At 46.7% G+C, this 27,277-nt stretch overlaps 1 protein-coding gene across 7 annotated transcripts in view; it reads left to right on the top strand.

The window, feature by feature from the left end:
• plxna4 (plexin A4) overlaps positions 1–22,478 on the top strand; it is a 538,927-nt gene extending 516,449 nt beyond the window's left edge. For all 7 annotated transcript variants that reach the window (XM_033040097.1, XM_033040102.1, XM_033040100.1 and 4 more), the window contains exons 29-32: positions 8,617–8,786; positions 14,426–14,638; positions 18,647–18,797; positions 20,103–22,478. In XM_033040097.1, coding sequence (XP_032895988.1) covers positions 8,617–8,786; positions 14,426–14,638; positions 18,647–18,797; positions 20,103–20,198 — 630 coding nt within the window. In that variant the 3' untranslated portion in view covers positions 20,199–22,478. The remainder of the gene's footprint in view (positions 1–8,616; positions 8,787–14,425; positions 14,639–18,646; positions 18,798–20,102) is intronic.
• Positions 22,479–27,277: the final 4,799 nt, after the last annotated feature.

The raw sequence follows: 27,277 nt of genomic DNA on the forward strand, positions 1-27,277 counted from the left end.
CTTTCACTGTAGCTCAGCGACTCGGAGAAGTCACAGAGATGGTGATAGATAGAGGGGGAGAGACCAACACCACAGATAGAGATGAGTGAATCGTAAAGTTATCTCACGATAATTACTTACATATTATACATGTATATGTTCTGCGTTCATTTAATGACTGAATACGAATTCCTCAATTTCCAAAGGCCAGCATGTTGGTACAGCAGTAGAGTTGCTGCCTAACAGTGCCAGAGACCCGGGTTCGATCCTGACTCCGGGTTTGATCTGACCACGGGTGCTTTCGGTACGGACTTTGTACTTTTTCCCTGTGACCACTAGAGTTGTCTCCGGGCACTCCAGTTTCCTCCCACATTGCAAAGACGTAAGGCTAATTGGCATCTGTCAATTGAGCCCAGAGTGTAAGATACTACTAGCGTACGGGTGAACACTGGTCGGCATGGATATAGAAATATAGAAACATGGAAAATAAGTGCAGGAGGAGGCCATTCAGCCCTTTGAGCCAGCACCGCCATTCATTGTGATCATGGCTGAGCATCCACAATCAGTAACCCGTTCCTGCCTTCTCCCCATATCCCTTGATTCCGCTAGCCCTTAGAGCTCTATCTAACTCTTGGCCTCCACTGCCTTCAGTGGCAGAGAATTCTTGCTATTGAGGGAATGCCACGTAGGTTTACAAGGTTAATTCCCGGGATGGTGGGACTGTCATTTGCTGAGAGAATGGAGCAGCTGGGCTTGTGCACTCTGGAGTTTAGAAGGATGAGAGGGTATCTCATTGAAACATGTAAGATTGGTAAGGGCTTGGACACACTAGAGGCAGGAAACATGTTCCCGATGTTGGAGGAGTCCAGAACCAGGGGCCACAGTTTCAGAATAAGGAATAGGCCATTTAGAACGGAGACGAGGAAACACTTTTTCTCACAGAGAGTGGTGAGTCTGTGGAATTCTCTACCTCAGAGGGCGGTGGAGGCAGGTTCTGTGGATGCTTTCAAGAGAGAACTAGATAGGGCTCTTAAAAATAGCGGAGTCAGGGGATATGAGGAGAAGGCAGGAACGGGGCACTGATTGGGGATGATCAGCCATGATCACATTGAATGGCGGTGCTGGCTCGAAGGGCCGAATGGCCTTCTCCTGCACCTATTGTCTATTGTCTATTGCATCGAGTGAATCGGCCACCACTGCCTTCAGTGGCAGAGAATTCCAAGTCTCTGGGGGATAAGGTGGGCCAAAGGCCCTGTTTCTGTGTTTTATCCCTAAATTAAACTAAACTAAAATGAAACAAGGGCACATGTGATTGCAGGCTGGCGTGGACCCGATGGGCCGAAGGGCCTGTTTCCACGCTGGATCTCTAAACTAAACTAAATTATCTCGTGGTTTTCACCTCCCAACTTTAAATAGACTGCCCGGGCACTGTGTTCCTATTCAGTATTAGTCACTGCCCTGTTACCGAACCTATTTAAAACCTTCTTAACAACCCTGCACATAGACCACCTCGATGTTTCACGGTTCATTCAGGGGTCAATGAATAAGCACCCAATCGCATGATCCTATTAATAGAGTTGATGTACCCTTGCTGATTGCAGCAATTACCGCAGTGATTGGGGCATTAGTTTAATTGTCCATGTAAAGCCATTCAGGCTGACCTGTGATGTAAATCCTCTCGATCTGTGTCTGTACCTACTGTGTCTCAGTGCAAAGCAGCTCTGCCATCACGGAGAGGCAGAGGCCTCAGAAATCCCGTGTTGTTATCCTGGACTCTATTACACAGAGCGCGGGATTAAGTACCATTCCCCCGTGACTACCTATCCTTGACCTTCATGTTACTTGCATCAGCCGACAGCACTCCCCACCTCCGAGGGATGCAAGACTGGGATTTGGGCTGAGTATATTTACACAAGACGAGGTGGGATTTCAGGTCAAACTGCACAGGATTTCTCCCGGCAATTTGTCTCGAATTACCGTAACACACAATGTTCCTTCCAATTATGTTCAGCATAGTTTTCTGATCCCGACGTGATGACTTGGGCACTAAACCCTGCCAGTGGGAGACCACACCTACAATCCAGGAACGGGACAAGCTTCCCGCGAACCTTTTGGTTGTCGTTTGGCTTCTGAAATTCCTTCCTCTCGGGCGTAAAATACGTGAATCATTTTAGAATCAAATTTCTGTTTTTTTTCTCCCCTCACATTTCCATAAACCTCAACAGGATGGCCCAGTGTTAGAGGCAAATCATATTTTCTAGTCGAGCCATTTGAACTCATATTAATTTAGCCCACAATCTGTCTCTGTTTAAAAGCGGATTACTATGAGGGGATTCACACTGTGATCCATTTTTTCTTCTCATGATTAAACCCATCTTTAGTCGCACCAATTAAAGGGTAAGAAGTTACTCTTTTGGAATCGCCAGGAATAATTTGTGGTCATTTGGAAAATAAAAGAACATTTTATTTTCCAAAAAAAACGGCTTCTGGTTGTGGGTCAAATAATTCCGAGCGGAAACGAGGGAAACGCTTCTCGAAATTCGCACCAGATTGCGAGAATCTTGGGTAGTAGATGGAAACGGAGGAGAGAGTAAGTGGCTTGGGGCAGGATTAGTGTATTAGGTACAAAGCAGAGATTGATAGGTTCTTGATTAGTCATGGGGCTGTCCCACTGTACGAGCTAATTCAAGAGTTCTCCCGAGTTTCCCCTGATTCGAACTCGGAGAATTAGGGTAATGACCGCTCGTAGGTACTCGGGGCTCTCGTGGACATTTTTCAACATGTTGAAAAATCTTCACGAGATTACCGCGTTTCCCGAGTACCTGCCGTTAGCGTTACGAGCCGCTAAGGGACGTCCCGAGCTCCGATGTACCTGCTACGTACATTCTACGTGCTTACCACGAGTTTGATTTTATTTAAACTCGGGAGAGCTCTTGAATGAACCCGTACAGTGGGGCAGGGCCCTTAAGGATGTCAAAGATTATGGGGAGAAGGCAGGAGAATGGGGCTGAGAGGGAAAAATAGTTCAGCCATGATTGAATGGCAGAGTAGACTCGATGGGCCGAATGGCCTAATTCTGCTCCTATATCTTATGATCTGATCTTATAATCAGTACAATAGAGTAAAGGGGAAGATACAGAGTGCAGAGTATAGTTATTCGCATGACAGCACATTGCAGCATATCAGTTACAACTTCAGCCACATTTGTCCCAGTTGTAGCCCCCTCCTCTCCAAAAGGATAGTGCAGACTTAGACCCATACTCGTGAGACCCATGAAAACTGGTTCATAATAAGTTCTGGGAGTAGAATTAAGCCATTTGGCCCATCATGTCTACGCCGTTCAATCATGGCAGATCTATCTTTCCCTCTCGACCCCATTCTCCAGCCTCCTCCCCATAACCATTGACACCCGTACTAATCAACGGTTCGTTCTCCGCACTGATTCATGTTGGGATCGGGTGTTTGCTTTTGAGAAGCGTTCAGTTTCACCCTCCCTCCCTCCCTCCCTCCCCGATCGTTGCGTTTCCGCTTGGAATTATTTGACCCACAACTTGACATCGTTTTTTGGAAAATAACATTTAATTTAAACATGGGTGGCACCACAATATATTCCTGGCCAACAGGGTAACTTCCTACTGTTTAATTGGTGCGACTAAAGATGGGTTTAATCATGAGAAGAAAAATGAATCAGTGTGAATCCCCTCATAGTAATCTGATTTTAAACAGAGACAGATTGTGGGCTAAATTAACATGAGTTCAAATGGCTGAAAATGGCTCGACTAGCAAATATGATTTCCCGAGATTCTCGCCCTTTTAGTTTAGTTTTTAGTTTGAGTTTTGAGCACGGAAACAGGCCGTTCAGCCCACCGGATCCATGCCGACCAACGGTCACCCCGTACAATAGCACTAACCGACACACTAGGGACAATTTACAATTTACAATTCACTGGTTGCAGTCAAGTCAAGTCACCTTTATTTCTATAGCACATTTAAAAAACAACTCTCGTTGACCAAAGTGCTTTACATTGGTGGAGGTACTAACGTTATACAACAGTAGTTCATAGATTAAGTACATACATTAATACATATATATAGCCCTCGCTCAGAGGACGTCAAGAAAGGCTTGAGAGCAAAGATGAGTTTTAAGTCTCGACTTAAAAGAGTCGATGGAGGGGGCAGTTCTGATGGGAAGAAGGATGCTGTTCCACAGTCTAGGAGCTGCAACTGCAAAGGCGCTTATGCCTAGACCGTTCAGTAACCCCAAGTCGGCCGATCTGAGGGACCTGGAGGTGGTGTGGTGGGTAAGCAGACTTTTGATGTAGGTGGGGACAAGCCCCATTAAGGGCTTTGTAGACATAGAGGTGGATCTTGAAATTTATTCGGAACCTCACAGGGAGCCAGTGGAGAGAGGCCAGGATCGGGGTGATGTGGTCCCTTTTTCGGGTGCCCGTCAGGAGTCTCGCTGCGGCGTTTTGGACCAGTTGCAGGCGGGACAGGGAAGATTGGCTGATGCCAGTGTAGAGGGAGTTGCAGTAATCGAGGCGGGAGGAGATGAATGTGTGGATGATCTTTTCGAGGTCGTCAAACTGGAGGAATTGTTTTATTTTAGCTATCGTCCGAAGCTGGAAGAAGCTGGCTTTTACCACGGCATTGACTTGTTTGTCAAATTTCAATGCTGAGTCAAATATCACGGCAGTAAGGCAGCAACTCTACCACTGCGCTACCGTGCCTTCCTAACATAGAAACATAGAAACATAGAAATTAGGTGCAGGAGTAGGCCATTCGGCCCTTCGAGCCTGCACCGCCATTCAATATGATCATGGCTGATCATCCAACTCAGTATCTCATCCCTGCCTTCTCACCATACCCTCTGATCCCCTTAGCCACAAGGGCCACATCTAACTCCCTCTTAAATATAGCCAATGAACTGGCCTCGACTACCCTCTGTGGCAGAGAGTTCCAGAGATTCACCACTCTCTGTGTGAAAAAAGTTCTTCTCATCTCGGTTTTAAAGGATTTCCCCCTTATCCTTAAGCTGTGACCCCTTGCCCTGGACTTCCCCAACATCGGGAGCAATCTTCCTGCATCTAGCCTGTCCAATCCCTTAAAATTTTTGTAAGTTTCTATAAGATCCCCTCTCAATCTCCTAAATTCTAGAGAGTATAAACCAAGTCTATCCAGTCTTTCTTCATAAGACAGTCCTGACATCCCAGGAATCAGTCAGGTGAACCTTCTCTGCACTCCCTCTATGGCAAGTTGTTCTTGGTGTTGAAAAATTCAGAGCAAGTTTAATGGCCCTGGCTACTGTCGGCACATGGATTAAACAGGCACTAGCGATGTCACTGATTGAGTTATTCCGAACTTTGTTATCCTCCTGGCTGCAGGGAATGCCTACTCAGTGTATAGCTGATTGTTCATTCTCCCCAGATTCAGTCATGCAGAGAATGACTCCCTGGCCAACCCTTGTGGAAATCAATTGAGCCACTTTATGGCCTCGGCTGCGCAGGTTGGAGAGGCAGCCTCTCATCTATGGCAGATCCCAGGGGAAAGCTCAAAGCCTCTCCTCAGTCGGAAAGGAGCGCATTTCAGCACACGCACATAGTTTAATGTCGGTATGCGGAGGGAGAACTCAACTATAAAATGCACCCTTCAGAACATTTCCATCTTAAGTACAGAAATCTTAATGCCACATCTTTGCCAGACAAGTGCATGATTTACTGTGTTTGACATTTGCCTCCAATAAATAAGAATGACTTGTTGTTTATGTAGGTAACTTATCCGTTGGGCCCATCATTGTCGCTTACAAGTAGCAATCTTTTACACAAAATTGATTCCTCTTGACATGTTTAATGTCCTGAAATTTGTAAGCAAGCCTCACCTCATTTCCGTAACTGGCATAACATTTTTCTTCAGAAATATATTTGAGACGGAGAAATGCTTGGGGCCTAGCGAGCAAATTGAAACTTGTCAGAACTGTGTTTAATGTTGTCGCCGCTCTTAATGGGTGTCGGGTGCTTCCTTCACCCCCCCCCCCCTCGACTACCACCACTGTCCTCCCCTCTCCCCCTCCTCTTCCTCTCCCGCCCTCCTGTCGTGAGCCAGGGAAAGCTGTCACCAAGCCCAGACGCGCCAGAGATATTATGATTATCGGCTAACACGACTTCCACGGTGACTGAGCAGAATGAGAATTTGCTGCCATGGCAGAGTCGGGCTATTCATCTTTATCAGTGTTGCAGATGCATGTCTGACTCGCGGTGTTAACCCCGTCGCGAACTCCCGCTTTTGTCAAAACCAGCCGCGCTTGTTTCATGAGGCTCCCGCGCGCAAGGGCGGTTATTCCTCTTCTACAAAGAATCAGTATTTAGTTCATTAAAGCAGCTCGAGGACAAAGGTCTCACGCTCGCCCATTAGCCGGTCTGCTTCACTGTGGCATTTCAAGCTTCAGGCATTCCTCTTGTCAAAAAAAGGGCGACACAAAATGCTGGCGTAACTCAGCGGGTCAGGCAGCATAGAAACATAGATACATAGAAAATAGGTGCAGGAGTAGAGGCAATTCGGCACTTCGAGCCTGCACCGCCATTCAATATGATCATGGCTGATCATCCAACTCAGTATCCTGTACCTGCCTTCTCTCCATACCCTCTGATCCCTTTAGCCTCAAGGGCCACATCTAACTCCCTCATAAATATAGCCAATGAACTGGCCTCGACTATCTTCTGTGGCAGAGAATTCCAGAGATTCACCACTCTCTGTGTGAAAAATGTTTTCCTCATCTCGGTCCTAAAAGATTTCCCCCTTATCCTTAAACTGTGATCCCCTTGTTCTGGACTTCCCCAACATCGGGAACAATCTTCCTGCATCTAGCCTGTCCAACCCCTTAAGAATTTTGTAAGTTTCTATAAGATCCCCCCCTTCAATCTTCTAAATTCTAGCATCTATGGAGAACGTGGATAGTCGACGTTTCGGGTCAGGAGTCTTCTTCACACCCCGATATGTTGCCTATCCACATTCTCCAGAGATGCTGCCTGACCTGCTGAATTACTCCAGCACTTTTTTTGTAAACCAGCATTGGTGTCTATATATTCCTCTTGTTACTTTTTGGCTGGAGAATACAGCTCCTTAAAAATGTACGAGCAATTCACATTGATGTCGTACTTCACCAAAGTACTGTAGTACCAATGAAAGTGAGGCAACACAGGACTAGTATGAATGGGTGATCGATGGTCGTCGTGGACTCAATGGGCCGAAGGGCCTGTTTTCCCGCAAGATGAATTTTTGAATTCTTCAAACGCATGAATTCTTTTGAGGTGTAATATAGAAAACATGACTGCCACTTGGCACAGAGCAAGCCCCCATGGATTTGAATATTTGATCAACTTATTGATCTTAGTTGATGTTCAGTGATCCATCTAGAGTCGAGAGTATTTTATTGTCACATGTCCTGAAATATTACTCCGGAACTGGCATAATCAACCACAAACGTTTTAAACGTTACAGCTTCTATGCCTCCTACCCGATGGTGGAAGTGAAATCAGTGTGTGTGTGTGTGGCCAGGTTGGTGAGGGGCTCTGATGCTGGCTGCCTTTATGAGGCCGTGACTCTTGTAAATCCCTTCGATGGTGAGGAGCTGGGTACCCATGATGGATTGGGCAGTGTTCACCACCTTTTTGTAGCCTTCATTGTTCCTGGGCGTTCGAGTTGCCGAACCAGGCTGCGGTGCAACCAGTTAATATGCTCTCCACTGTCCACCTGTACAGTTCTAGAGACATTTGCTGACATACTGAATCTTCTCAATCTCCTCACGAGGTAGAGGTGTTGATGGGCTTTCTGTATGATTGCATCGACATGCTGGGTCCAGGACAGATCTCCATGTCGTGTTAATTATTCATGCACTGTTTGGGTGCTGACATCTCACCAACATGTATCTACTCTGCATTGTTTCATTTTGTGCCACTAAATCTCTCTCTTTCTCCCTCACTCTCTCTCCCCTCTCCCCCTCTCCCATTCTCCATCCCTCTCTCCTCCCTCTCTCACCCTCTCCACTTCCTCCCTCTGTCCCTCTCCCCCTCTCCCCCTCTCTCCCTCTCTCCCCCTCTCCCCCTCTCCCTCTCTCTTCCTCTCTCCCTCTTTCTCTCTCTCTCACTCTCTCTCTCCCTCTTTCCCTCTCTCCCTCCCTCTCTCCCTCTTTCCCTCTCTCCCACTCTCTCTCTCCCCCTCTCCCTCTCCCTCTCTCTCCCTCTCTCCCTCTCTCCCTCTCTCCCTCTCTCCCTCTCTCCCTCTCTCCCACTCTCCCATTCTCCCCCTCTCCATCCCTCTCTCCTCCCTCTCTCCTCCTCTCTCACCCTCTCCACTTCCTCCCTCTTTCCCTCTCCCCCTCTCCCCCTCTCCCCCTCTCCCCTCTCCCCCTCCCTCTCTCCCCCTCCCCTCTCCCCCCTCACTCCCTCTCTCCCCTCACTCCCTCTCTCCCCCTCTCCCCCTCACTCCCTCTCTCCCCCTCACTCCCTCACTCCCTCACTCCCTCACTCCCCCTCCCCTCTCTCCCCTCACTCCCTCTCTCCCCCTCACTCCCTCTCCCCTCTCTCCCCTCACTCCCCCTCTCCCCCTCTCCCCCTCTCCCTCTCTCCCTCCGCACTCCAGGGCACGCTGCAGAAGTTTGTGGACGATCTGTTTGAGACGATCTTCAGCACAGCCCATCGTGGGAGCGCGCTGCCCCTGGCCATCAAGTACATGTTTGACTTCCTGGACGAGCAAGCAGACAAGCATCAGATCCATGACCCACATGTGCGCCACACCTGGAAGAGCAACTGGTGAGTGTGGGGGGGGGGGGGGGGGGATGTGTGCAAGGTGAGCTGAGGGCAGAACTGCTCAGGTGTGGTCAGTAATTGGGGACTTCCATGGAGACACACGAGAACCAGAGGTCATAGCCTCGGAGTTAAAGGGCATTCCTTTAGGAAGGAGCAAGTGGCCGATGTGCCGACCAGCTATCCCTGCACACTAGCACGATCCTACGAATTACAATCATTACTGAAGCTAATTAACCTACAAACCTGTACGTCTTTGGAGTGTGGGAGGAAACCAGCGCACCCAGGGGGAAACCCGTGCGGTCACCGGGAGAACGTACAGACAACATCCGTAGTGAGGATCGAACCTGGGTCTCTGGCGCTGTCAGGCAGCAACTCGACCGTTGTAGCGCCCATCTGAACATGAAATGCTGCTCATGTTTGTTTTTCAATCCCCTCCAAGACAGCTTGAAACGAAAGCTAGCGCTGATTGCAGCCCGTGTCCCCGTGCAGCACTATCCGCCGCGCTTCACGCCTCTCATTGATTAAGCTGCAGGAAGACTGAGTGCTCATGTAAAAGTAATAAAAATAAAGCAGATGCTTACTTTCTACAAGGCATAATGTTGTTAATTGTGTGGATGTCGATTCATCCATCACCCAGCAGCTAGGGCACGAGCAACCACAAACTGCAACCCATCGCTTCTGCGGCAGCAGGAAGGATGACGGCTATTCTTTCAGTAATCACCCCCCCCCCCCCCCACACTGTTGCTCCCCCTCAGATTTCACACCCTCTCCCACCCTCCCGCATTGACATATCCCCAGGGGCTGCAGGGAATAAGACATCAGAGCTGCCGTGTCACGTCCAAGTCACCAGTTCTGTGGGCTTTCATCAAAGCTGTAGAAATGGTGAGGGATTCAACCCTGGGTGGGGGGGGGGGGGGGAGTTAGTACGGTTGTCAGGAGTTACGGGGAGAAAGCAGGAGAAGAGGGAAAGGTAGATCAGCCATGATCGAATGGCGGAGTAGACTCGATGGGCCGAACGGCCTAATTCTGCTCCTCTCACTTAAGAACCGTGAGATTTTGACAAAGAGTCTCGGACTTAATTAGTTAAATGTAGAAGAGAGAACAGTATAGCACAGGATGCAGACCCTTCGACCGACGACATTCAACCCACCTGTATCGCCAAGTTATACTAATCCCCTGTCTTTGCACCCGATTCGATCCCTGTGTTCCCTGCATGTCCATGTGCCTATCTGAACGCCTCTTAGATGCCACCATCAGTTCATAGGTTATAGGAGTAGATATCGGTCATTCGGCCCATCTAGTCTACTCCGCGATTCAGTCGTGGCTGATCTATCTTTCCCTCTCAACCCCATTCTCCTGCCATCTCCCCATAACCCTGACTCCTTCTCAAAGTATCTCCCTCTGCCACCACCACCCCTGGCAGCATGTCACCTTTGTGTACTATTTACACTTTGCACTTTGTGTAAAAATAACTTGTCCTGGAAAACTGCGTTAAGTTTTTCCCCTCTCACCTTCAAGACGTGCCCTCTAGTCTTTGACATTTCCACCACCAGGAAAGCGGTTCTGCACGTCCAGCCTGCTCCCACCATTCACCCTCTCCTTGACTCATTCTATCTTACCCTTAAGGTCATAATAGGAGTAGAATTAGGCTATTTGGCCCATCGCCTCGTTATTTAATATACTTTTATCGGGTTTCCCCTCGACCTCCAACATATAGCTAATACCCTCCAATCGAGACAACTCTCTGGTAAATATTTCCTGCACCCTCTCCAAAGCCTCCGCACCCCTCCAGTAATGGGGAGATCTTTGTCATGGTTCAGGGAGAGCAAGAGGGAAAACTGCCTTTCGATAGTTTGCAAAGTATCTGCATCTATTGAATGCAGGTCCTTCAGCTCCCCCCCCCCCCCCCCCCCCCCCCCCCCCCCCCCCCCCCCACTTTATCTTAGCCCAAACTTTAAGGCAGAGATAGATAGATTCTTCATTAGTACGGGTGTCAGAGGTGATGGGGAGAAGGCAGGAGAATGGGGATAGGCGGGAGAGATCGATCAGCCATGATTGAATGGCAGAGTAGACGATGGGCCAAATAGCCTAATTCTACTCCCATCCCATTATGACCTTAAGGGTAAGATAGAATGAGTCAAGGAGAGGGTGAATGGTGGGAGCAGAGCTGGTGTAGATACCTGGTACTGAGTGGAGTAAGAAAAGGACAAAATAAATTGGGAAGGATACAAAATGCTGGAGTAACTCAGCGGGACAGGCAACATCTCTGGAGAGAAGGAATGGGTGACGTTTCGGGTCGAGCCCCTTCTTCAGACTGTGTGAAGAAGGCTCTCGGCCCGAAACATCACCTCTCCCCTCTCTCCAGAGATGCTGCCTGTTCCGCTGAGTTACTCCAGCATTTTGCGTCTATCTTGGTTGTGAACCAGCATCTGCAGTTCCACCCTACACAAAAGGAGCTGATTGAGTGTGTCTTTAATTAAAATTCCCACCATCGGCTGAAGTTCACAATTAATTGATTGGAGCTGAGATTCATCTCGGAACTAATTTGATCTGACCAGGCAGCAATCATTTCATCTGTTCCAGTGTAGCTGCTGTTGTCGCACAGCTACGGGGCAATCAGGTCCACATTAGCTGCACAGTCAGTATTAAGCTCAGGCTAATCTGCTCTTCCTTGTACCTCCAGTTTGGGTACGTTACCACATCCTGAAGAGAAAGGAACAGGTGAAAATATCAAACACGGTGGCGCAGCGGTAGAGTTGCTGCCTCACAGCGCCAGAGACCCGGGTTCCATCCTGACTACGGGCGCTGTCTGTACGGAGTTTGCACGTTCTCCCCGTGACCGCGTGGGTTTTCTCCGGGTGCTCCGGTTTCCTCCCACACTCCAAAGACGTGCAGGATTGTAGGTGAATTGGGCCTGGTATAGTTGTAAATTGTCCTTAGTGTGTGCAGGATAGTGTTATGCCCCTGTCCCACTTAGGAAACCTGAACGGAAACCTCTGGAGACTTTGTGCCCCACCCAAGGTTTCCGTGAGGTTTTTGTCAGTCTCCCTACCTGCTTCCACTACCTGCAACCACCTGCAACCTCCGGCAACCACCGGCAACCACCTGCAACCTGAAGATCTCTACCCAAAACGTCACCCATTCCTTCTCTCCAGAGACGCTGCCTGTCCAGCTGAGTTACTCCAGCTTTTTGTGTCTATCTCCAGAAGTTGTTCCATCGACTTTGTGATTTCTGCAAATCACAACTAGGACTGCCATGTGAGTTGCAGCACATTCGTAGAGATGGCCTTACAGCCTCCCTCCCTCACCCCCTCACCCGAAACCTATGTCCTCTGGTTCTCAATTCCCCTACACTGGGCAACTGCTTGCCTCCATTGATTCTTCTTCAACCACTGAGTTTAGTTTAGTTTAGACATACAGCGCGGATAAAAGGCCCTTCGGCTCACCAAGTCCAGCGATCCCCACATACTAACACTATCCCACACACACTAGGGACAATTTACAATTACACCAAGCATATTAGCCTCCAAACCTGTACGTCTTTGGAGTGTGGGAGGAAACGGGAAAACTCAGGCAGGACATAGAAGCATAGAAAAAAATAGATGCCATTCGGTCCTTCGAACCAGCACCACCATTCAATATGATCATGGCTGATTATCCAAAATCAGTACCCCGTTCCTGCTTTTTCCCCATATCCCTTGATTCTGTTAGCCATATGAGCTATATCTAACTCTCTCTTGAATACATCCAGTGAATTGGCCTCCACTGCTTCTGCGGCAGAAAATTTCACAGATTCACAACTCTCTGGGTGAAAAAGTTTTTCCTCATCTCAATCCTAAATGGCCTACCACTTATTCTTAAACTGTGACCCGTGGTTCAGGACACCCCCAACATCGGGAACATTGTTCCTGCATCTAGCCTGCCCAATCCCTTAAGAATGTTATATGTCTCTATAAGATCCCCTCTAATCCTTCCCAATTCCAATGAATAGTTCAGGGGGAGAATGTACAAGCTCCGTACAGATGGAACCCCTAGTCATGATCAAGCCTGGATCCCTGGCGCTGTCGAGCAGAAACTCTACGGCTGCACCACTGTGATGTTCTTCCAGCATTATATTGTTTTGCTGGGCTGTGGGTCCCGGAGATTAATCTTTACAGCGGCTTGTACTCGCTAGAATTTAGAAGATTGAGGGGGATATCCGTTTAGAGGGGGCGGGTTTAAAACGCGATTTTCTCTAGGCTGTTCAAATCGAAGACGTTCAGCCTAGTTAATTATTAACGAAAAATCGCTGGAAGACCCCGTCGCAAAAGCTATTATTAGTTTTAAAGGCCTTGAATAATAGTTATAGTAGTTTAAAAATCAATCTTTAAACCCGCGACCGCCAGCAACCGCAGGGTCCCATAAAGCAAACCACAGAAGTTAGGTTGTATATTTTTACATTAAAAAGGGCTTTTAAAGAACCCTTTATACAAAGTTTAATATTGCGAGTAGCTCAATTTGGCCCCATTATATCCCGCAGTATTTTTCTCGGCATTTGGGGCACAAATCTACCGCAATGTGAACGTTCTAAACCAGCGCGTTCCACAGGGACCCACTGGAAAGCTGATTTAAAATGGACTTTAATTTGCAGCAATTGAACACTAAATTCCTTCCATTTGGCCTATAAATTAATGTAAATGAGATTTTAAAATCATGTTTTATTGTGAATTATTTGTGAATATTATTTGGACATTTAGGCTATTTAAAAATGTTAATCATTTATTAAGAAATGGATAGATGTTTAGACTAGTAATTGAAGTCTGAAATTAGCTACAATTAGGTAACTAACTAATTATATGCTTTAATTTCAGGTCATCCAAGTAAGATTATTTTATATTTGTTTCAGAATGCTTCAATCTATGATAACTGAAAATTTCATTCAGTTCTCTTAATTTTTAAGAAAGTTATGGGCTTTTGACTGTTCACGATCACAGCTTTTTTGTTATGTCCATAGAAAATCAATAGGGAACAAGATGCTCATTTCCCAGTATGAAAATGGCCATAACTTTTTAAATACTTGAGATATGAAAGTGAATTAGGTGTCAAATTAAACTTATTTTTATGCTTTATCTGATGGGATAAATTACAGACTTGATTTTTAAAATCTCAAAATTTTGTAACATTGCTACTTATAGAAACTTACAAAATTCTTAAGGGGTTGGACAGGCTAGATGCAGGAAGATTGTTCCCGATGTTGGGGAAGTCCAGAACTAGGGGTCACAGTTTAAGGATAAGGGGGAAATCTTTTAGGACCGAGATGAGAAAAACATTTTTTACACAGAGAGTGGTGAATCTGTGGAATTCTCTGCCACAGAAGGTAGTTGAGGCCACAGTTCATTGGCTATATTTAAGAGGGAGTTAGATGTGGCCCTTGTGGCTAAAGGGATCAGGGGGTATGGAGAGAAGGCAGGTACAGGATACTGAGTTGGATGATCAGCCAAGATCATATTGAATGGCGGTGCAGGCTCGAAGGGCCGAATGGCCGACTCCTGCACCTATTATCTATGTTTCTATGTTTCTTATCCAGCCATTCTCTGAGTGTTTATCACAGTGTTTTAAGAATCTGCTGTCCCTCACGGTGCCTCTTCCTTTTCTCCTCGCAGCCTCCCATTGAGGTTTTGGGTGAACGTGATCAAGAACCCGCAGTTTGTCTTCGACATCCACAAGAGCAGCATCACAGATGCCTGCCTCTCCGTGGTGGCGCAGACCTTCATGGACTCCTGTTCCACTTCGGAGCACAGACTGGGCAAGGACTCTCCGTCCAACAAGCTGCTCTACGCCAAGGACATCCCCAACTACAAGAGCTGGGTGGAGAGGTCAGTATCGAGCGCTGTGCCCGCGGCGGTTGGTCGGGGTACCTGGCCGTTTCATCGCATCGTCACCGGGCCCTGAACATTTTGGACGCTCAAGTGGTGAATCTGTGGAATTCTCTGCCACAGAAGGTAGTTGAGGCCAGTTCATTGGCTGTATTTAAGAGGGAGTTAGATGTTGCCCTTGTGGCTAAAGGGATCAGGGGGTTATGGAGAGAAGGCAGGTACATGATACTGAGTTGGATGATCAGCCATGATCATATCGAATGGCGGTGCAGGCTCGAAGGGCCGAATGGCTTACTCCTGCACCTATTGTCTATGCTTCTACACCCCTGCATTCATTCCATCTGGGATGTCCTGACAGCATGGCAAACACTTGTTCGTTCAATCTTCCATCACGCCTCTTGCCCGTAGCTAACCAGAAAGTTATGGCTCGGTGGCGCAGCGGTAGAGTTGCTGCCTCACAGCGCCAGAGACCCGGGTTCGATCCTGACCATGGGCGCTGTCTGTACGGAGTTTGTACGTTCTCTCCGTGACCGCGTGGGTTTTCTCCGGGTGCTCCGGTTTTCTCCCACACTCCAAAGACGTCCAGGTTTGAGGTTAATTGGCTTCGGTAAAATTGTGAATTGTCCCCAGTGTGTGTAGGATTGTAATCGTGTCGATTGTAATCATGCGTTGTCTATCCGCTGACGGGATAGCGTGCAACAAAAGCTTTTCACTGTACCTACGTACACGTGACAATAAACGACACTAAGTTAAACTAAACTAGGGTAGCGTCCATTTTAGTTTTTAGTTTAGAGATACAGAGCGGAAACAGGCCCTTCGGCCCACCAAGTCCGTACCGACGAGCGATCCCCACACATTAGCGCCATGCTACACACACTAGGGACAATTTACACATGCAGCAAGCCAATTAACCTACATACCCGTACATCTTTGGAGTGTGGGACGAAACAGGGATCCTGGAGAAAACCCACGGGGAGAACGTGCAAACTCCGTACAGACAGCACCCGTAGTCGGGATCGAACCCGGGTCTCTGGCGCTGCAAGCCCTGTAAGGCAGCAACTCTACCGCTGTGCCACCGTGGCCACCCTGTGCGGGGATCGTGGGTTGGCGTGGACTCGATGGGCCAAAGGGCCTGTTTCTGCGCTGTATCTCGAAACTAAACTCGAAACTAAGATGCTGTCAGGGGCACGGAGTGGGTTTCAATCAAATTGATAAGTTGCGTCATGTCTATACCTGGTGACATCACCTGTCTGATGTCTACAACAAGTGTTTGCCGGGCTGTCAGGACATCCCAGAGAGTCGGGTGGGGGGGAAATGGAGGTGAGCAGATGGCTTTGGTCTGATTTGACATTTCTGTCTCTCCTGCTGACAATATTGGGACTGGGATGTTGATATTAAATTATAATGAGATCATCAGGGGACGAGATTGGCTCTTGGGAGTATCTCTTATTACTTCATATTTCATGCACTTTAGACATCCACGAGCAGCAAATTGTTATGGATATTTCTGTTTCTCTGTGTCGCAACAAAAATAAATTGAAATTATTCCATGTAGTCCTTTCACAGTGGGAGATATTCAGTATTGCATGAAAGGTACTTTGCATGTGCAGCACATAAACTGGTCATTTGGTTTGCAGGATCCGTGTTGTATTGCTGCTCATTTCATCGAGTCATAGAGTGTGGAAACAGGCCCTTCTGCCCAACCTGCCCACACTGGCCAACATGTCCCATCTACACTAGTTCAATTCAGTTCAGTTCAGTTAAGTTTAGTTTATTGCCACGTTTACCAAGATACAGTAAAAAGCTTTAATGCGTGCTATCCAGTCAACAGAAAGACAATACAGATGCTCCTTGACTTACGATGCTTTGACAATATAGATAATAGACAATAGGTGCAGGAGTAGGCCATTCGGCCCTTCGAGCCAGCACCGCCATTCAATGTGATCATGGCTGATCATCCCCAATCAGTACCCCATCCCTGCCATATCCCCTGACTCTGCTATCTTTAAGAGCCTTATCTAGCTCTCTCTTGAAAGTATCCAGAGAACCGCTCTCTGAGGCAGAGAATTCTACAGACTCGCAATTCTCTGTGTGAAAAAGTGTTTCCTCATATCTCCGTTCTAAATGGCTTACCCCTTATTCTTAAACTGTGACCCCTGGTTCTGGATTCCCCTAACATCGGGAACATTTTTCCTGCATCTAGCTTGTCCAATCCTTAAGAATTTTATATGTTTCTATAAGATTCCCTCTCATCTTTCTAAATTCCAGTGAATACAAGCCCAGTCGATCCATTCTTTCATCATATGTCAGTCCCGCCATCCCGGGAATTAACCTGGTGAACCTACGCTGCACTCCCTCAATAGCAAGAATGTTCTTCCTCAAAGGTACACAAAAAAGCTGGAGAAACTCAGCGGGTGCAGCAGCATCTATGGAGCGAAGGAAATAGGCAATAGGCAAGGGTTACTTAAAGGCAATATTTCCTTCGCTCCATAGATGCTGCTGCACCCGCTGAGTTTCTCCAGCTTTTTTGTGTACCTTCGATTTTCCAGCATCTGCAGTTCCTTCTTAAACAACATGTTTTTCCTCATATTAGGAAACCAAAACTGCACACAATTCTCCAGGTGGGGTCTCACCAGGGCCCTGTACCACTGCAGTAGGACCTCCTTGCTCCTGTACTCAAATCCTCTCGCTATGAAGGACAACATGCCATTTGCTTTCTTCAGTGCCTGCTGTACCTGTCTACTAGTTTAGTTTTATTGAGTTTAGTTTAGTTTAGAGATACAGCGCGGAAACAGACCCTTCTCTCACCGAATCCACGTCGACCAGCGATCCCTGTACACTAACGCTATCCTGCACACACTGGGGACAATTTACAATTATACCAAAGCCAATTAACCTACAAACCTGCACGTCTTTGGAGTGTGGGAGGAAACCAGGGCTCCCAGGAAAACCCACGCAGGTCACGGGGAGAACGTACAAACCCCATACAGGGCAGCACCAAGGAGCAGCGGTAGAGTTGCTGCCTTCTTCAGACTGAGAAAGGAGAGGGAGAGGGAGACACAGAGATATGGAAGGATAAGGTGTGAAAACAAGATATCAAAGGGGACCAAGTACAAAATGTAGAATAGAACATTGTTAGCAAGGAGAAGGTGACAATGAGGCATATAAAGATTAAACTTAATTAGGAGGGGAGGCCGACTGGTCGGAGAACTATGATGGGGGAGGGATGGAGAGAGAGGGGAAAGCAAGGGTTACTTAAAGAGAGGTCAATATTCATACACTTACAACAACCCAAATAAACTTTAGCGACTATAGTATAACAACTGGGAAAAAATTAATATTAACATTTTGGAAAGGTCCTATACCCCCCACAATTAAAATGTGGATTATGGAAATGTCGGAGACCCTACATTTGGAAAGAATCAGACTTGTCTTAATGGACAAACAAGAACTTTTTATCAGAATCTGGTCTCCGTTCATTGACTATTTGAAGGGGCAGACTGGCTTGGCACGGGAACCTGACTGAAACGCGAATTAAGGATTAGATGAAAAGTTATACTTTATAATTTACGAACTTATCTCCAATGATGTATTTTTAGTAAATTATTCCATTCTTCTTTATCATGCTTTTTCCTTTTTTTCTCTCTTTCTTATTTTCTATCTATATAAACAAAAAATACTAGAAGTAGTTATTATCAATCGATAATATTAGTAATGTAGGAATGATATACATGAAATGTTTTTAATATGATATGTACCTGCCTCTAATAAAAAGATTATTTAAAAACTATATATATATTCATAGCGCTGGGTTGTAAGCTGCCCAAGTGATGCCCCTTGCAACCAAGTGCTACTGAAGAACTGTACATCATCCTACACTAAACACATTGTAAAATTGAGAAGGTGTATTAAGGTTAAGAGGTCTCTCTGTTTTTGTTTCTGTTGTGAAGAAATTGAGTCTTCTTTCTGTCTTTAATTGTCTATTTATGCTTCCCTTTGTTGCTGCAGGTACTATGCAGACATTGGGAAAATGCCGGCCATCAGTGACCAGGATATGAACGCCTACCTCGCGGAACAGTCCCGGATGCACATGGCTGAATTCAACGCCATGAGTGCCCTCAGCGAAATCTATTCCTATGTTAGCAAATACAGCGAGGAGGTGATAGCTCGTTCTTTGTCGTCACCTTCAGCCCTATGGTCCTCCAGAGCTCCTCCGCTTCCAGCATCTCAAGCATTCCCAAATGTCATTGCTCCTTCACTGGTGCTCCATCCTTCACCTGCCAGGGTCTTGACTTCAGAAATTAACCTCCCTCCCTCTCTCCCTCGAGTCATAGAGTCATACGGAGTGGGCCCAGCGCCCACACCGACCAACATCTACACCCGTCCCATGGCAGGTTGTGTCTCCAGTCCATTTTCTAGTCTTTCCTCTTTATCTCTTGATATCCTGACCCAAGTAGAATGTACCTGCCCCAGTCACCAGGACCCGTTTCACTTCCAGATCATTCACTGCGGGGTTGTGAAGGTGTGTCCCAAGTTCCTGCTCCCCTCTGTAAAACAAGCTATCTTCTGGCATTGTCCCAAATCACCCTGGCTCTGGGTTAAGATTGGATTATCTTGTTCTCCCTTTCCCAACAGCAGAAAATACTGACCCTGTTTACACCCTACAAATCCTCTGACATTTGAAACTTGTTTGACCCCTTTAACTCCCTTTTCCTTCTCTCACTTTCCAGAGAATCCCCGTCAGCAAGTTAAGGGCCTGTCCCACTTGCATGCGATTGCATGCGTTTGGCGCGACCAAACGTGGTCGCTTGAGGCGTACGGGCACCGTATGGCCGCGTGGCGCCCGTCCCACTTAGAAGCGCGGAGTTGTGCGGGGCTGGTCCCGACATCGCGCGGGGCTCCGAATATCTGACAGTGTCCGAAATCTTTGCACGCCAACGGCCTGTCAGCACGCAGGCGCATTGCGGTCATACGCAGTGTCTTTAAGGCGTACGCAGCGTCTTGACGGCTTACGCCTAGCGCGTGGCGTTGCTCAATGACGTCACCGCCTGGCATGGCGTTGCGTGATGACGTCACCGCCCTACGCCGTGCGACGCCCAAATTCAGTCGGCCCGCCTCCTGCCCAGCTGATTGGTAAGTATGACGCGCAAACTTAGCGCGAACTTTGCGTGAACTCCGCTTCCGTTTGGTCGTGCCAAACGCATGCAAGTGGGACAGCCCCTTTAGAGAGTGGTACAGCGCGGACACAGGCACTAGCCCAAACTTGCCCAACCTGAAATGTCACCTGTTCATGTTCTCCAGAGTTGCTGCCCTGATCCGCTGATGTTACTCCAGCACTTTGTACCTGCTTTTATAAACCAGCATCTCCAGCTCCTTGCGTCTGCAATAGAATCATTTTTAATGAGTGTCAAAAGCGGTCATATTCATCATTGAAACATTCTTTCTTTTGTTTTCTCGCCCACAGATCGTAGGTACTCTAGAATGTGACGAGCAGTCCAGGAGGCAGCGGTTAGCTTACAAACTTGAACAGATAGTTGCTCTCATGTCAATAGAGAGCTGAGTGGCACTCCCAAGGAACGCTGGGTAAAAGACGCCAAGCTGTGCCTGACTTAAGATGGTCGCCTTTCAAGTGCAAGTTATGATTGGTTCAAGCAACGTCACCTTGATCATCTATCTCTCCATTACCCCTGCGTCTTCATCTTTTATTCTCCTTCAGTCTCTCTCTCCCTCTCTCCTCTCTCTCTCTCTCCCTCTCCCTCACATTTTTTTTGGGTACGTCAAAATGTACATGAAAGGATAAAACTAAAAATATCGCAAATGTGGTTTGTAAAATAGAGCAGCGAATCTCCGGCAAAGGAATCGCTGGCGAGCGACTCGAGATCGCGATGATTTACTCGGCCGTCTTCTCCAGAGGGACTTGGCAGCCTTTCCTCTTGTGGTGTGTGAGCGACGGGAACCGGGATCGGTGGAAGATCTCCCCGTTTTTTTTGTGGGACGCTGCAAGCGATTTCCTTTGGGATCGGTTGGTACCGAATATGGCATCGACTGGAGGCCTGTTCCAAAATTAACTCCGATCGACGCCAGATCAGTGAGACAAGAACGTGGTCTCCAGTTCGGTTGACTTTACGGCCAGAAGTTGTGGACAAAGAAAACAAACAAAATTGTGCATGAGAATTGCAATTTATCTGGTCTGTGAGAAGGGAAGAGAGCATGACATTATTGGCAGAGGATGGACAAGCTTGGCTTGGGGGTATGTGTATTCCAGAGCTGCGGACATAGGCTGTGGTGACAGGAGAGGAGCAGTCGGAGGGTGTGTACATAGATGTACGCACAGTTACACAATGGTACACGCAGGCATCATGTAAAAACGCACACATATACAGACATACACATGTGCAAAATACACACACACACACACACACACACACACACACACACACACACACACACACACACACACACACACACACACACACACACACACACACACACACACACACACACACACACACACACACACAGGTACTCATGCAAAAAACAAATGTACTCTAAATCCGAAGCCTTGTTATTATTAAGGAAAAAAGTGTACGTGTACGTGATCATGTGGAAGCATCTCATAACAAATGGACAGGTTCGATGTTCACCAGAGTTATGGGGCAGTCTGTGACTCTGGAGGTACTGGCAAATGAAACTAAAAGACATTTTTGGTTTGGAAACGATGGACTATCCCAGCCAGCGAAGACCAAAGGATTACAGTGCTGTTCGAAAATAAGTGCCACTGCGGATTATCAAATTTTATTTGCAGCCGTCTACCTAGTGCGTGAGGTTCCACAAGACAGTAGACCCCACGAACCGCCAGCTGGCTCCAAACAGGCGTTCCTTTTTATTTGCACAGAAAACGCGCACAGATTGACGAAACTGTGAAATGTTATTTATAGAAGACGGCTAAAGAAAGAATTCAACTGCAAAGGCGAAGACATGACTTGCACGTGTTACATGCGGGAGGAACCGGGACCTTGGGACGGGAGGTGTGTGTGTGTGTGTGTGTGGGGGGGGGAGGGAGGGAGAGAGAGAGGAGGTTGTCAGAAGGTCCAATCCTTGGGTCAACTCATGGTCGGCGGGAAGCTGATTGGAATGTTCTTCTCTCTCCCTCCCCCCCACCCATGACATTTATACATGTTGTATTATTATCAAATCTAAATACTGTTCTCCCAGCCCCTCCCTTCACCCACCAACTCATTCAGCTGGAAAAAAAATATATATAAAAAGGGACTTTTTGAAACAATAGCTTTTTGCCTTGAACTGTGCCCGACCTGTGTTTGTGGATGTGATTGATAGGTCAGTCCCTGACAATGACCTCAGTATTTGTTTTCTTTTCGATATCATTTGTTCCTTTTTTGGTTAAAATATAAAAAAAAGTGCATGTAATAATGAACCTGGGAAGCAAAGACTGATACCAAACTGCAATGCCACGATCGTGAATGTGTCCTATGATTTATTTCCGCTCTATTTTTCTTTTGCTTGAGAATAGTGTGTCTGGTCTGAATGGGTTTGCGATGTGCACATCCCTATTTAAAGACAGTTTGTAACAACCTACCCTTAGAAACCAGTGTTAGACTCCGCCAAGACCGATCGACAATAGGTTTTATCTTAATAAGGACTGCAATTAAATATACTACCCAAACAAAGAGATGAAAGGACCCGACAAAGGCTAGCTTCATTACTTTGTTATATCAATTGTATACCTGTGTATGTAAATATGATGCACTCCTATTTTGCAGTTTCAGAACAAAAAGTTTACTATTTGTAATATAGAATAAAGTTTATTACAAAAAACACATTCTAGGCTATCTAATGATTTCCAAAGAAGCCATGCCATTGGTGAGACTATGGGCCGGTGTAGCCCGGAAACAGACCCTTCGGCCCAACTTGCCGATGCTTGACCAAGATGCCTCGTCTACACTAGTCCCACCTGCTCGCATTTGGCCCATATATCCCTCTAAATCTTTCCGATCCGTGTACCTGTCCGAATGTCTTTTCATTGTTGCTGCAGTACTTGCTTCAACTACCTCCTCTGGCAGCTCGTTCCAAAGAAGCACCACCCTCTATGTGAAGGTAGACCAAAATACTGGAGAAACTCAGCGGGTGAGGCAGCATCTATGGAGTGAAGGCAATAGGCAACGTTTCGGGCCGAAACCCTGAAGGGTTTCGGCCCGAAACGTTGCCTATTGCCTATGTTGCCTATTGCTGAGTTTCTCCAGCATTTTTGTCTACCTTCGATTTTCCAGCATCTGCAGTTCCTTCTTAAACCCTCTATGTGAAAACCTTTTGTGAAATAAATTAATTTAGATGGAAATTAAGGGAAAATGAAAAACTGAGACTTTGCAGGTTTGCGTCAAGAGACTTTATTACATGTTATCATGGAGAGATGGCGACAGTAAGCTGTTCACCAGTTCTCTGGCTTCATCGCAGAATTAGCCGACAGTTATACTCAAGTTCAAGAGAGTTTATTGTCATGTGTCCCTGATAGGACAATGAAATTCTTGCTTTGCTTCAGCACAACTGAACTTAATAGGCATTGACTACAAAACACATGAATAAATAAACTGATAAAGTGCAAATAACAAATAATGGGTTATTAATGTTCAGAGTTTTGTCCGAGCCAGGTTTAATAGCCTGATGGCTGTGGGGAAGTAGCTATTCCTGAACCTGGTCGTTGCAGTCTTCAGGCTCCTGTACCTTCTACCTGAAGGTAGCGGGGAGATGAGTGTGTGGCCAGGATGGTGTGGGTCCTTGATGATACTGCCAGCCTTTTTGAGGCAGCGACTGCGATAAATCCCCTCGATGGAAGGAAGGTCAGAGCCGATGATGGACTGGGCAGTGTTTACTACTTTTTGTAGTCTCTTCCTCTCCAGGGCGCTCAAGTTGCCGAACCAAGCCACGATGCAACCGGTCAGCATGCTCTCTACTGGGCACCTGTAGAAGTTACAGAGAGGAAACAAGTTTTGTTTACTTTTGTTAGATACTACTCTATGAAAATATTCTATCAACGACACATGGATACCAATTATTTCATTAGTCGTAATATTCTTTTTGCTTATGTCAATCTTATTCAACAACAGATCAAGTCAAACAGAATTCAAGTGCATCTTGACATTATTCTACCTTACCTTTCAGGCGGCCCACACCACCATCCCTTCTCCGGGTCAATCATAAGCCCCCCGTTTACAGTAACAATGGGGCGAGGGTGATCTACTGTGATAACTTCTCACAGGAGGGAAAACAAGCTTCCTTATCTCCTCGACTATTTCATGTTTAACATTTGCCACCCACCCTTCAACACACTCCCAGACAAGAGTTAATACGTCTAATCTTACTTTGAGAATTCCCACCAACCTCTTCTACATCTGGTTAAGCAAGAAATGCCAAATGTCACATCCAAAACACCCTTTCATTACCTTGTTCAATCCCAATCAAAATTAAGTGAGGAAGGATATTATTTTTATCTTCCACACCTTTCCCCTCAATTTCCTATTGAATCTTTCCCGTCTCACCTTACACCTATGACTTCTGGTTCTTGATTCCCCTACCCTGCGTAACAGACTCTGTGCACCCAGCCTATCTATTCCTCTCATGGGCTTATACACCTCTATGAGATCGCCCCTCATTCTTCCTCGGCTCCAAGGAATAAATTCAAAGCCTGCCCATCCTCTCCCTCCAGCTCAGCCTCTCAAGTCATGACCTTTTCATGTTAAGTTAGGTTTATAATTGTCACGTGTGCTGAGGTACAGTGAAAAGCATTATCTTATAACCATATAACAATTACAGCACGGAAACAGATCAGATACTAGTGCACATCAATACTATCAAGTCAAACTCAAGTACAGCAGGTAGAGCAGCGGGGAAGATACATAGTGCAGAATATAGTTCTCAGCATTGTAGTGCATCAGTTCCCAATGTCCACGATAGATCTTGCTATTGAAGTGCTTTGGTTGCATGGACAGAGTCCAATGTCCGCAATGGGGTAGAGGTGAACTGGAGAGTACCCTAGCTTATGGAAGGACTGTTCAGAAGCTTGATAACGGAGGGGAAGAAGCCGTCCCTGAGTCTGGTGGTACGTCCATTCAAGCTTGTGTATCTTTGCCCATTATCTTTGACAGGATGTAAGCACTGCCCCAATAGAGCTAAAACATACTGGCCATTATTAAACACGCTGGAGAGGGTGATGCTGTGCCCTCATCTTGAACCTTGTGTTGGATTCTGCCACGGTGTCATAAAGGTGTGAATTCCGTGACTTTGATCCAGTGTTAGTGCAGGAAAGGTGATGTATGTCAGCGGAAATGATGCCCTGTGATCTGGTGGGCTCTATGTGCCCGCTGCCTTATGCTACTCATCTGGCAGAAGTTGCGAGTTTAGAAGGTGCAGCTGAACGATGGTGGCGCAGCGGTAGAGTTGCCAGAGACCCGGGTTTGATCCCGACTACGGGCGCTGTATGTACGCAGTTTGTACATTCGCCCCCGTGACCTGCGTGGGTTTTCTCCGAGATCTTCGGTTTCATTAGCAAATTTGCAGATGACACAAAGCTGGGTGGCAGTGTGAAGTGTGAGGAGGATGCTATGAGAATGCAGGGTGACTTGGACAGGTTGGGTGAGTGGGCAGATGCATGGCAGATGCAGTTTAATGTGAATAAATGTGAGGTTATCCACTTTGGTAGGAAAAACAGCAAGACAGATTATTATCTAAATGGTGTCAAGTTGGGAAAAGGGGAAGTACAATGGGATCTGGGGGTCCTTGTTCATCAGTCGATTAAAGTAAGCATGCACGTTCAGCAGGCAGTGAAGAAAGTGAATGGCATGTTGGCCTTCATAACAAGAGGAGTTGAGTATAGGAGCAAAGAGGTCCTTCTGCAGGTGTACAGGGCCACAGTGAGACCACACCTGGAGTATTGTGTGTAGTTTTGGTCCCCTAATTTGAAGAAGGATATTCTTGCAATTGAGGGAGTGCAGCGTAGGTTCACAACATTTGTGGATCCTACAAGTAGTATTTTTTTACCTCCATATCTATACTTTTTTTTGAGTGAGGGAGGGGTTTGGCTTTGAAATAAATAAAGCTAAGTTTATTGAACCACTAAAAATCAGTCCAATAGTGACATAGAAACATGGAAACATAGAAAATAGATGCAGGAGTAGAGGCCATTCGGCCCTCCGAGCCAGCACAGCCATTCAATATGATCATGGCTGATCATCCAGAATCAGTAGCCCGTTCCTGCTTTCTCCTCATATATCCCTTGACTCCATTGGCCCTAAGAGCTCTATCTAACTCTCTCTTGAAAACGTCCAGTGAATTGGCCTCCACTGCCTTTTGTGGCAGACAATTCCGCAGATTCACAACTCTCTGGGTGAAAAAGATTTTCCTCATCTCTGTCCTAAATGGCCTGCCCCTTATTCTTAAACTGTGACCCCTGGTTCTGGGCTCGCCCATCATCGGGATTTTTTTCCCTACATCTAGCCTGTCCACTCCCTTAATAATTGTATATGTTTCTATAAGATATCCTCTCATCCTTCTAAATTCCAATGAATATAAGGCCAGTCGATCCATTCTTTCATCATATGTCAGACCCGCCATCCCCAGAATTAACCCGGTGAACCTAAGCAGCGCTCCCTCAATAGCAAGAATGTCCTTCCACATAAGGAACTGCAGATGCTGGCATCTTCAGCACTCAGCAGGGCCGGTTCAGAGCAGCTATAGCTCTGGGGATGAAGCTGTTCCTAAGTCTGGAGGAGCGGGCATAGATGGCCTTGTAACGTCTGCCAGAAGGTAGAGGTTCGAAGAGACTATTGCAAGGGTGTGAAGAGTCTTTGTGGATGCTGACGACCTTCCTGGGGCATTGAGTGTGGTAGATGCCCTCCAAGGCTGGTAGCTGTGTCCCAATTATCTTATGCAGTAGCTGTGTCCCAGTTATCTTCTGCCTCCTAAATGCCTCTATCATATCTACATCTGATCGTATCCGTCCCCACCACCACCCTTGAGGGCATAAAGGTAAATCTATCAGCCTTCCTGAGACCTGAGAGATGTGTGTAGCTGAACTTCAACGTACAGATAAAAAGGATCTAACACAGATCACAGAGAAATAGAAGATCTTTGAGGCTCACTTCATTACTGGGAGATGAGGAGAGCTGCCTCCATCTCATAAATGTAACGACATTAAAAAAAAAATATGTAACGACATACGTTAAGAGTGAATAAAGGAAGAGTCCAAGTCTTTTGAAAGCTGGCCTGCTGAGTTAAAACTAACAAGCTGTACTTGTCGCCTCAAAATTTGACCTCTGGTACTAAAACTTCAGTCTGTTTCCCGCAACAGTTTCATTAAAGCCTGACTAATACTCTCCTCCCATTAATGTAGATCGACACAACAAGCTGGAGTAACTCAGCGGGACAGGCAGCATCTCTGGAGAGACCATTCTTCCTCTCGTTAATGTAATTTCCTTTTGAAAGGTCAGGTCGGGGGGAGTTCCCACCGCCACGGGTACCATGTAATCCCGTGCTACCTGCTCCATGGTTGGATAGTCGGCGACTAAACCATCTCCCCCACCTGGTTTGCCAGGTGAGGAAGGGGCTGTGGACCCCCAGCTGGACCAA

The sequence above is a fragment of the Amblyraja radiata genome, chromosome 21 (assembly GCF_010909765.2).
Source record: "Amblyraja radiata isolate CabotCenter1 chromosome 21, sAmbRad1.1.pri, whole genome shotgun sequence".
Taxonomy (NCBI): domain Eukaryota; kingdom Metazoa; phylum Chordata; class Chondrichthyes; order Rajiformes; family Rajidae; genus Amblyraja; species Amblyraja radiata.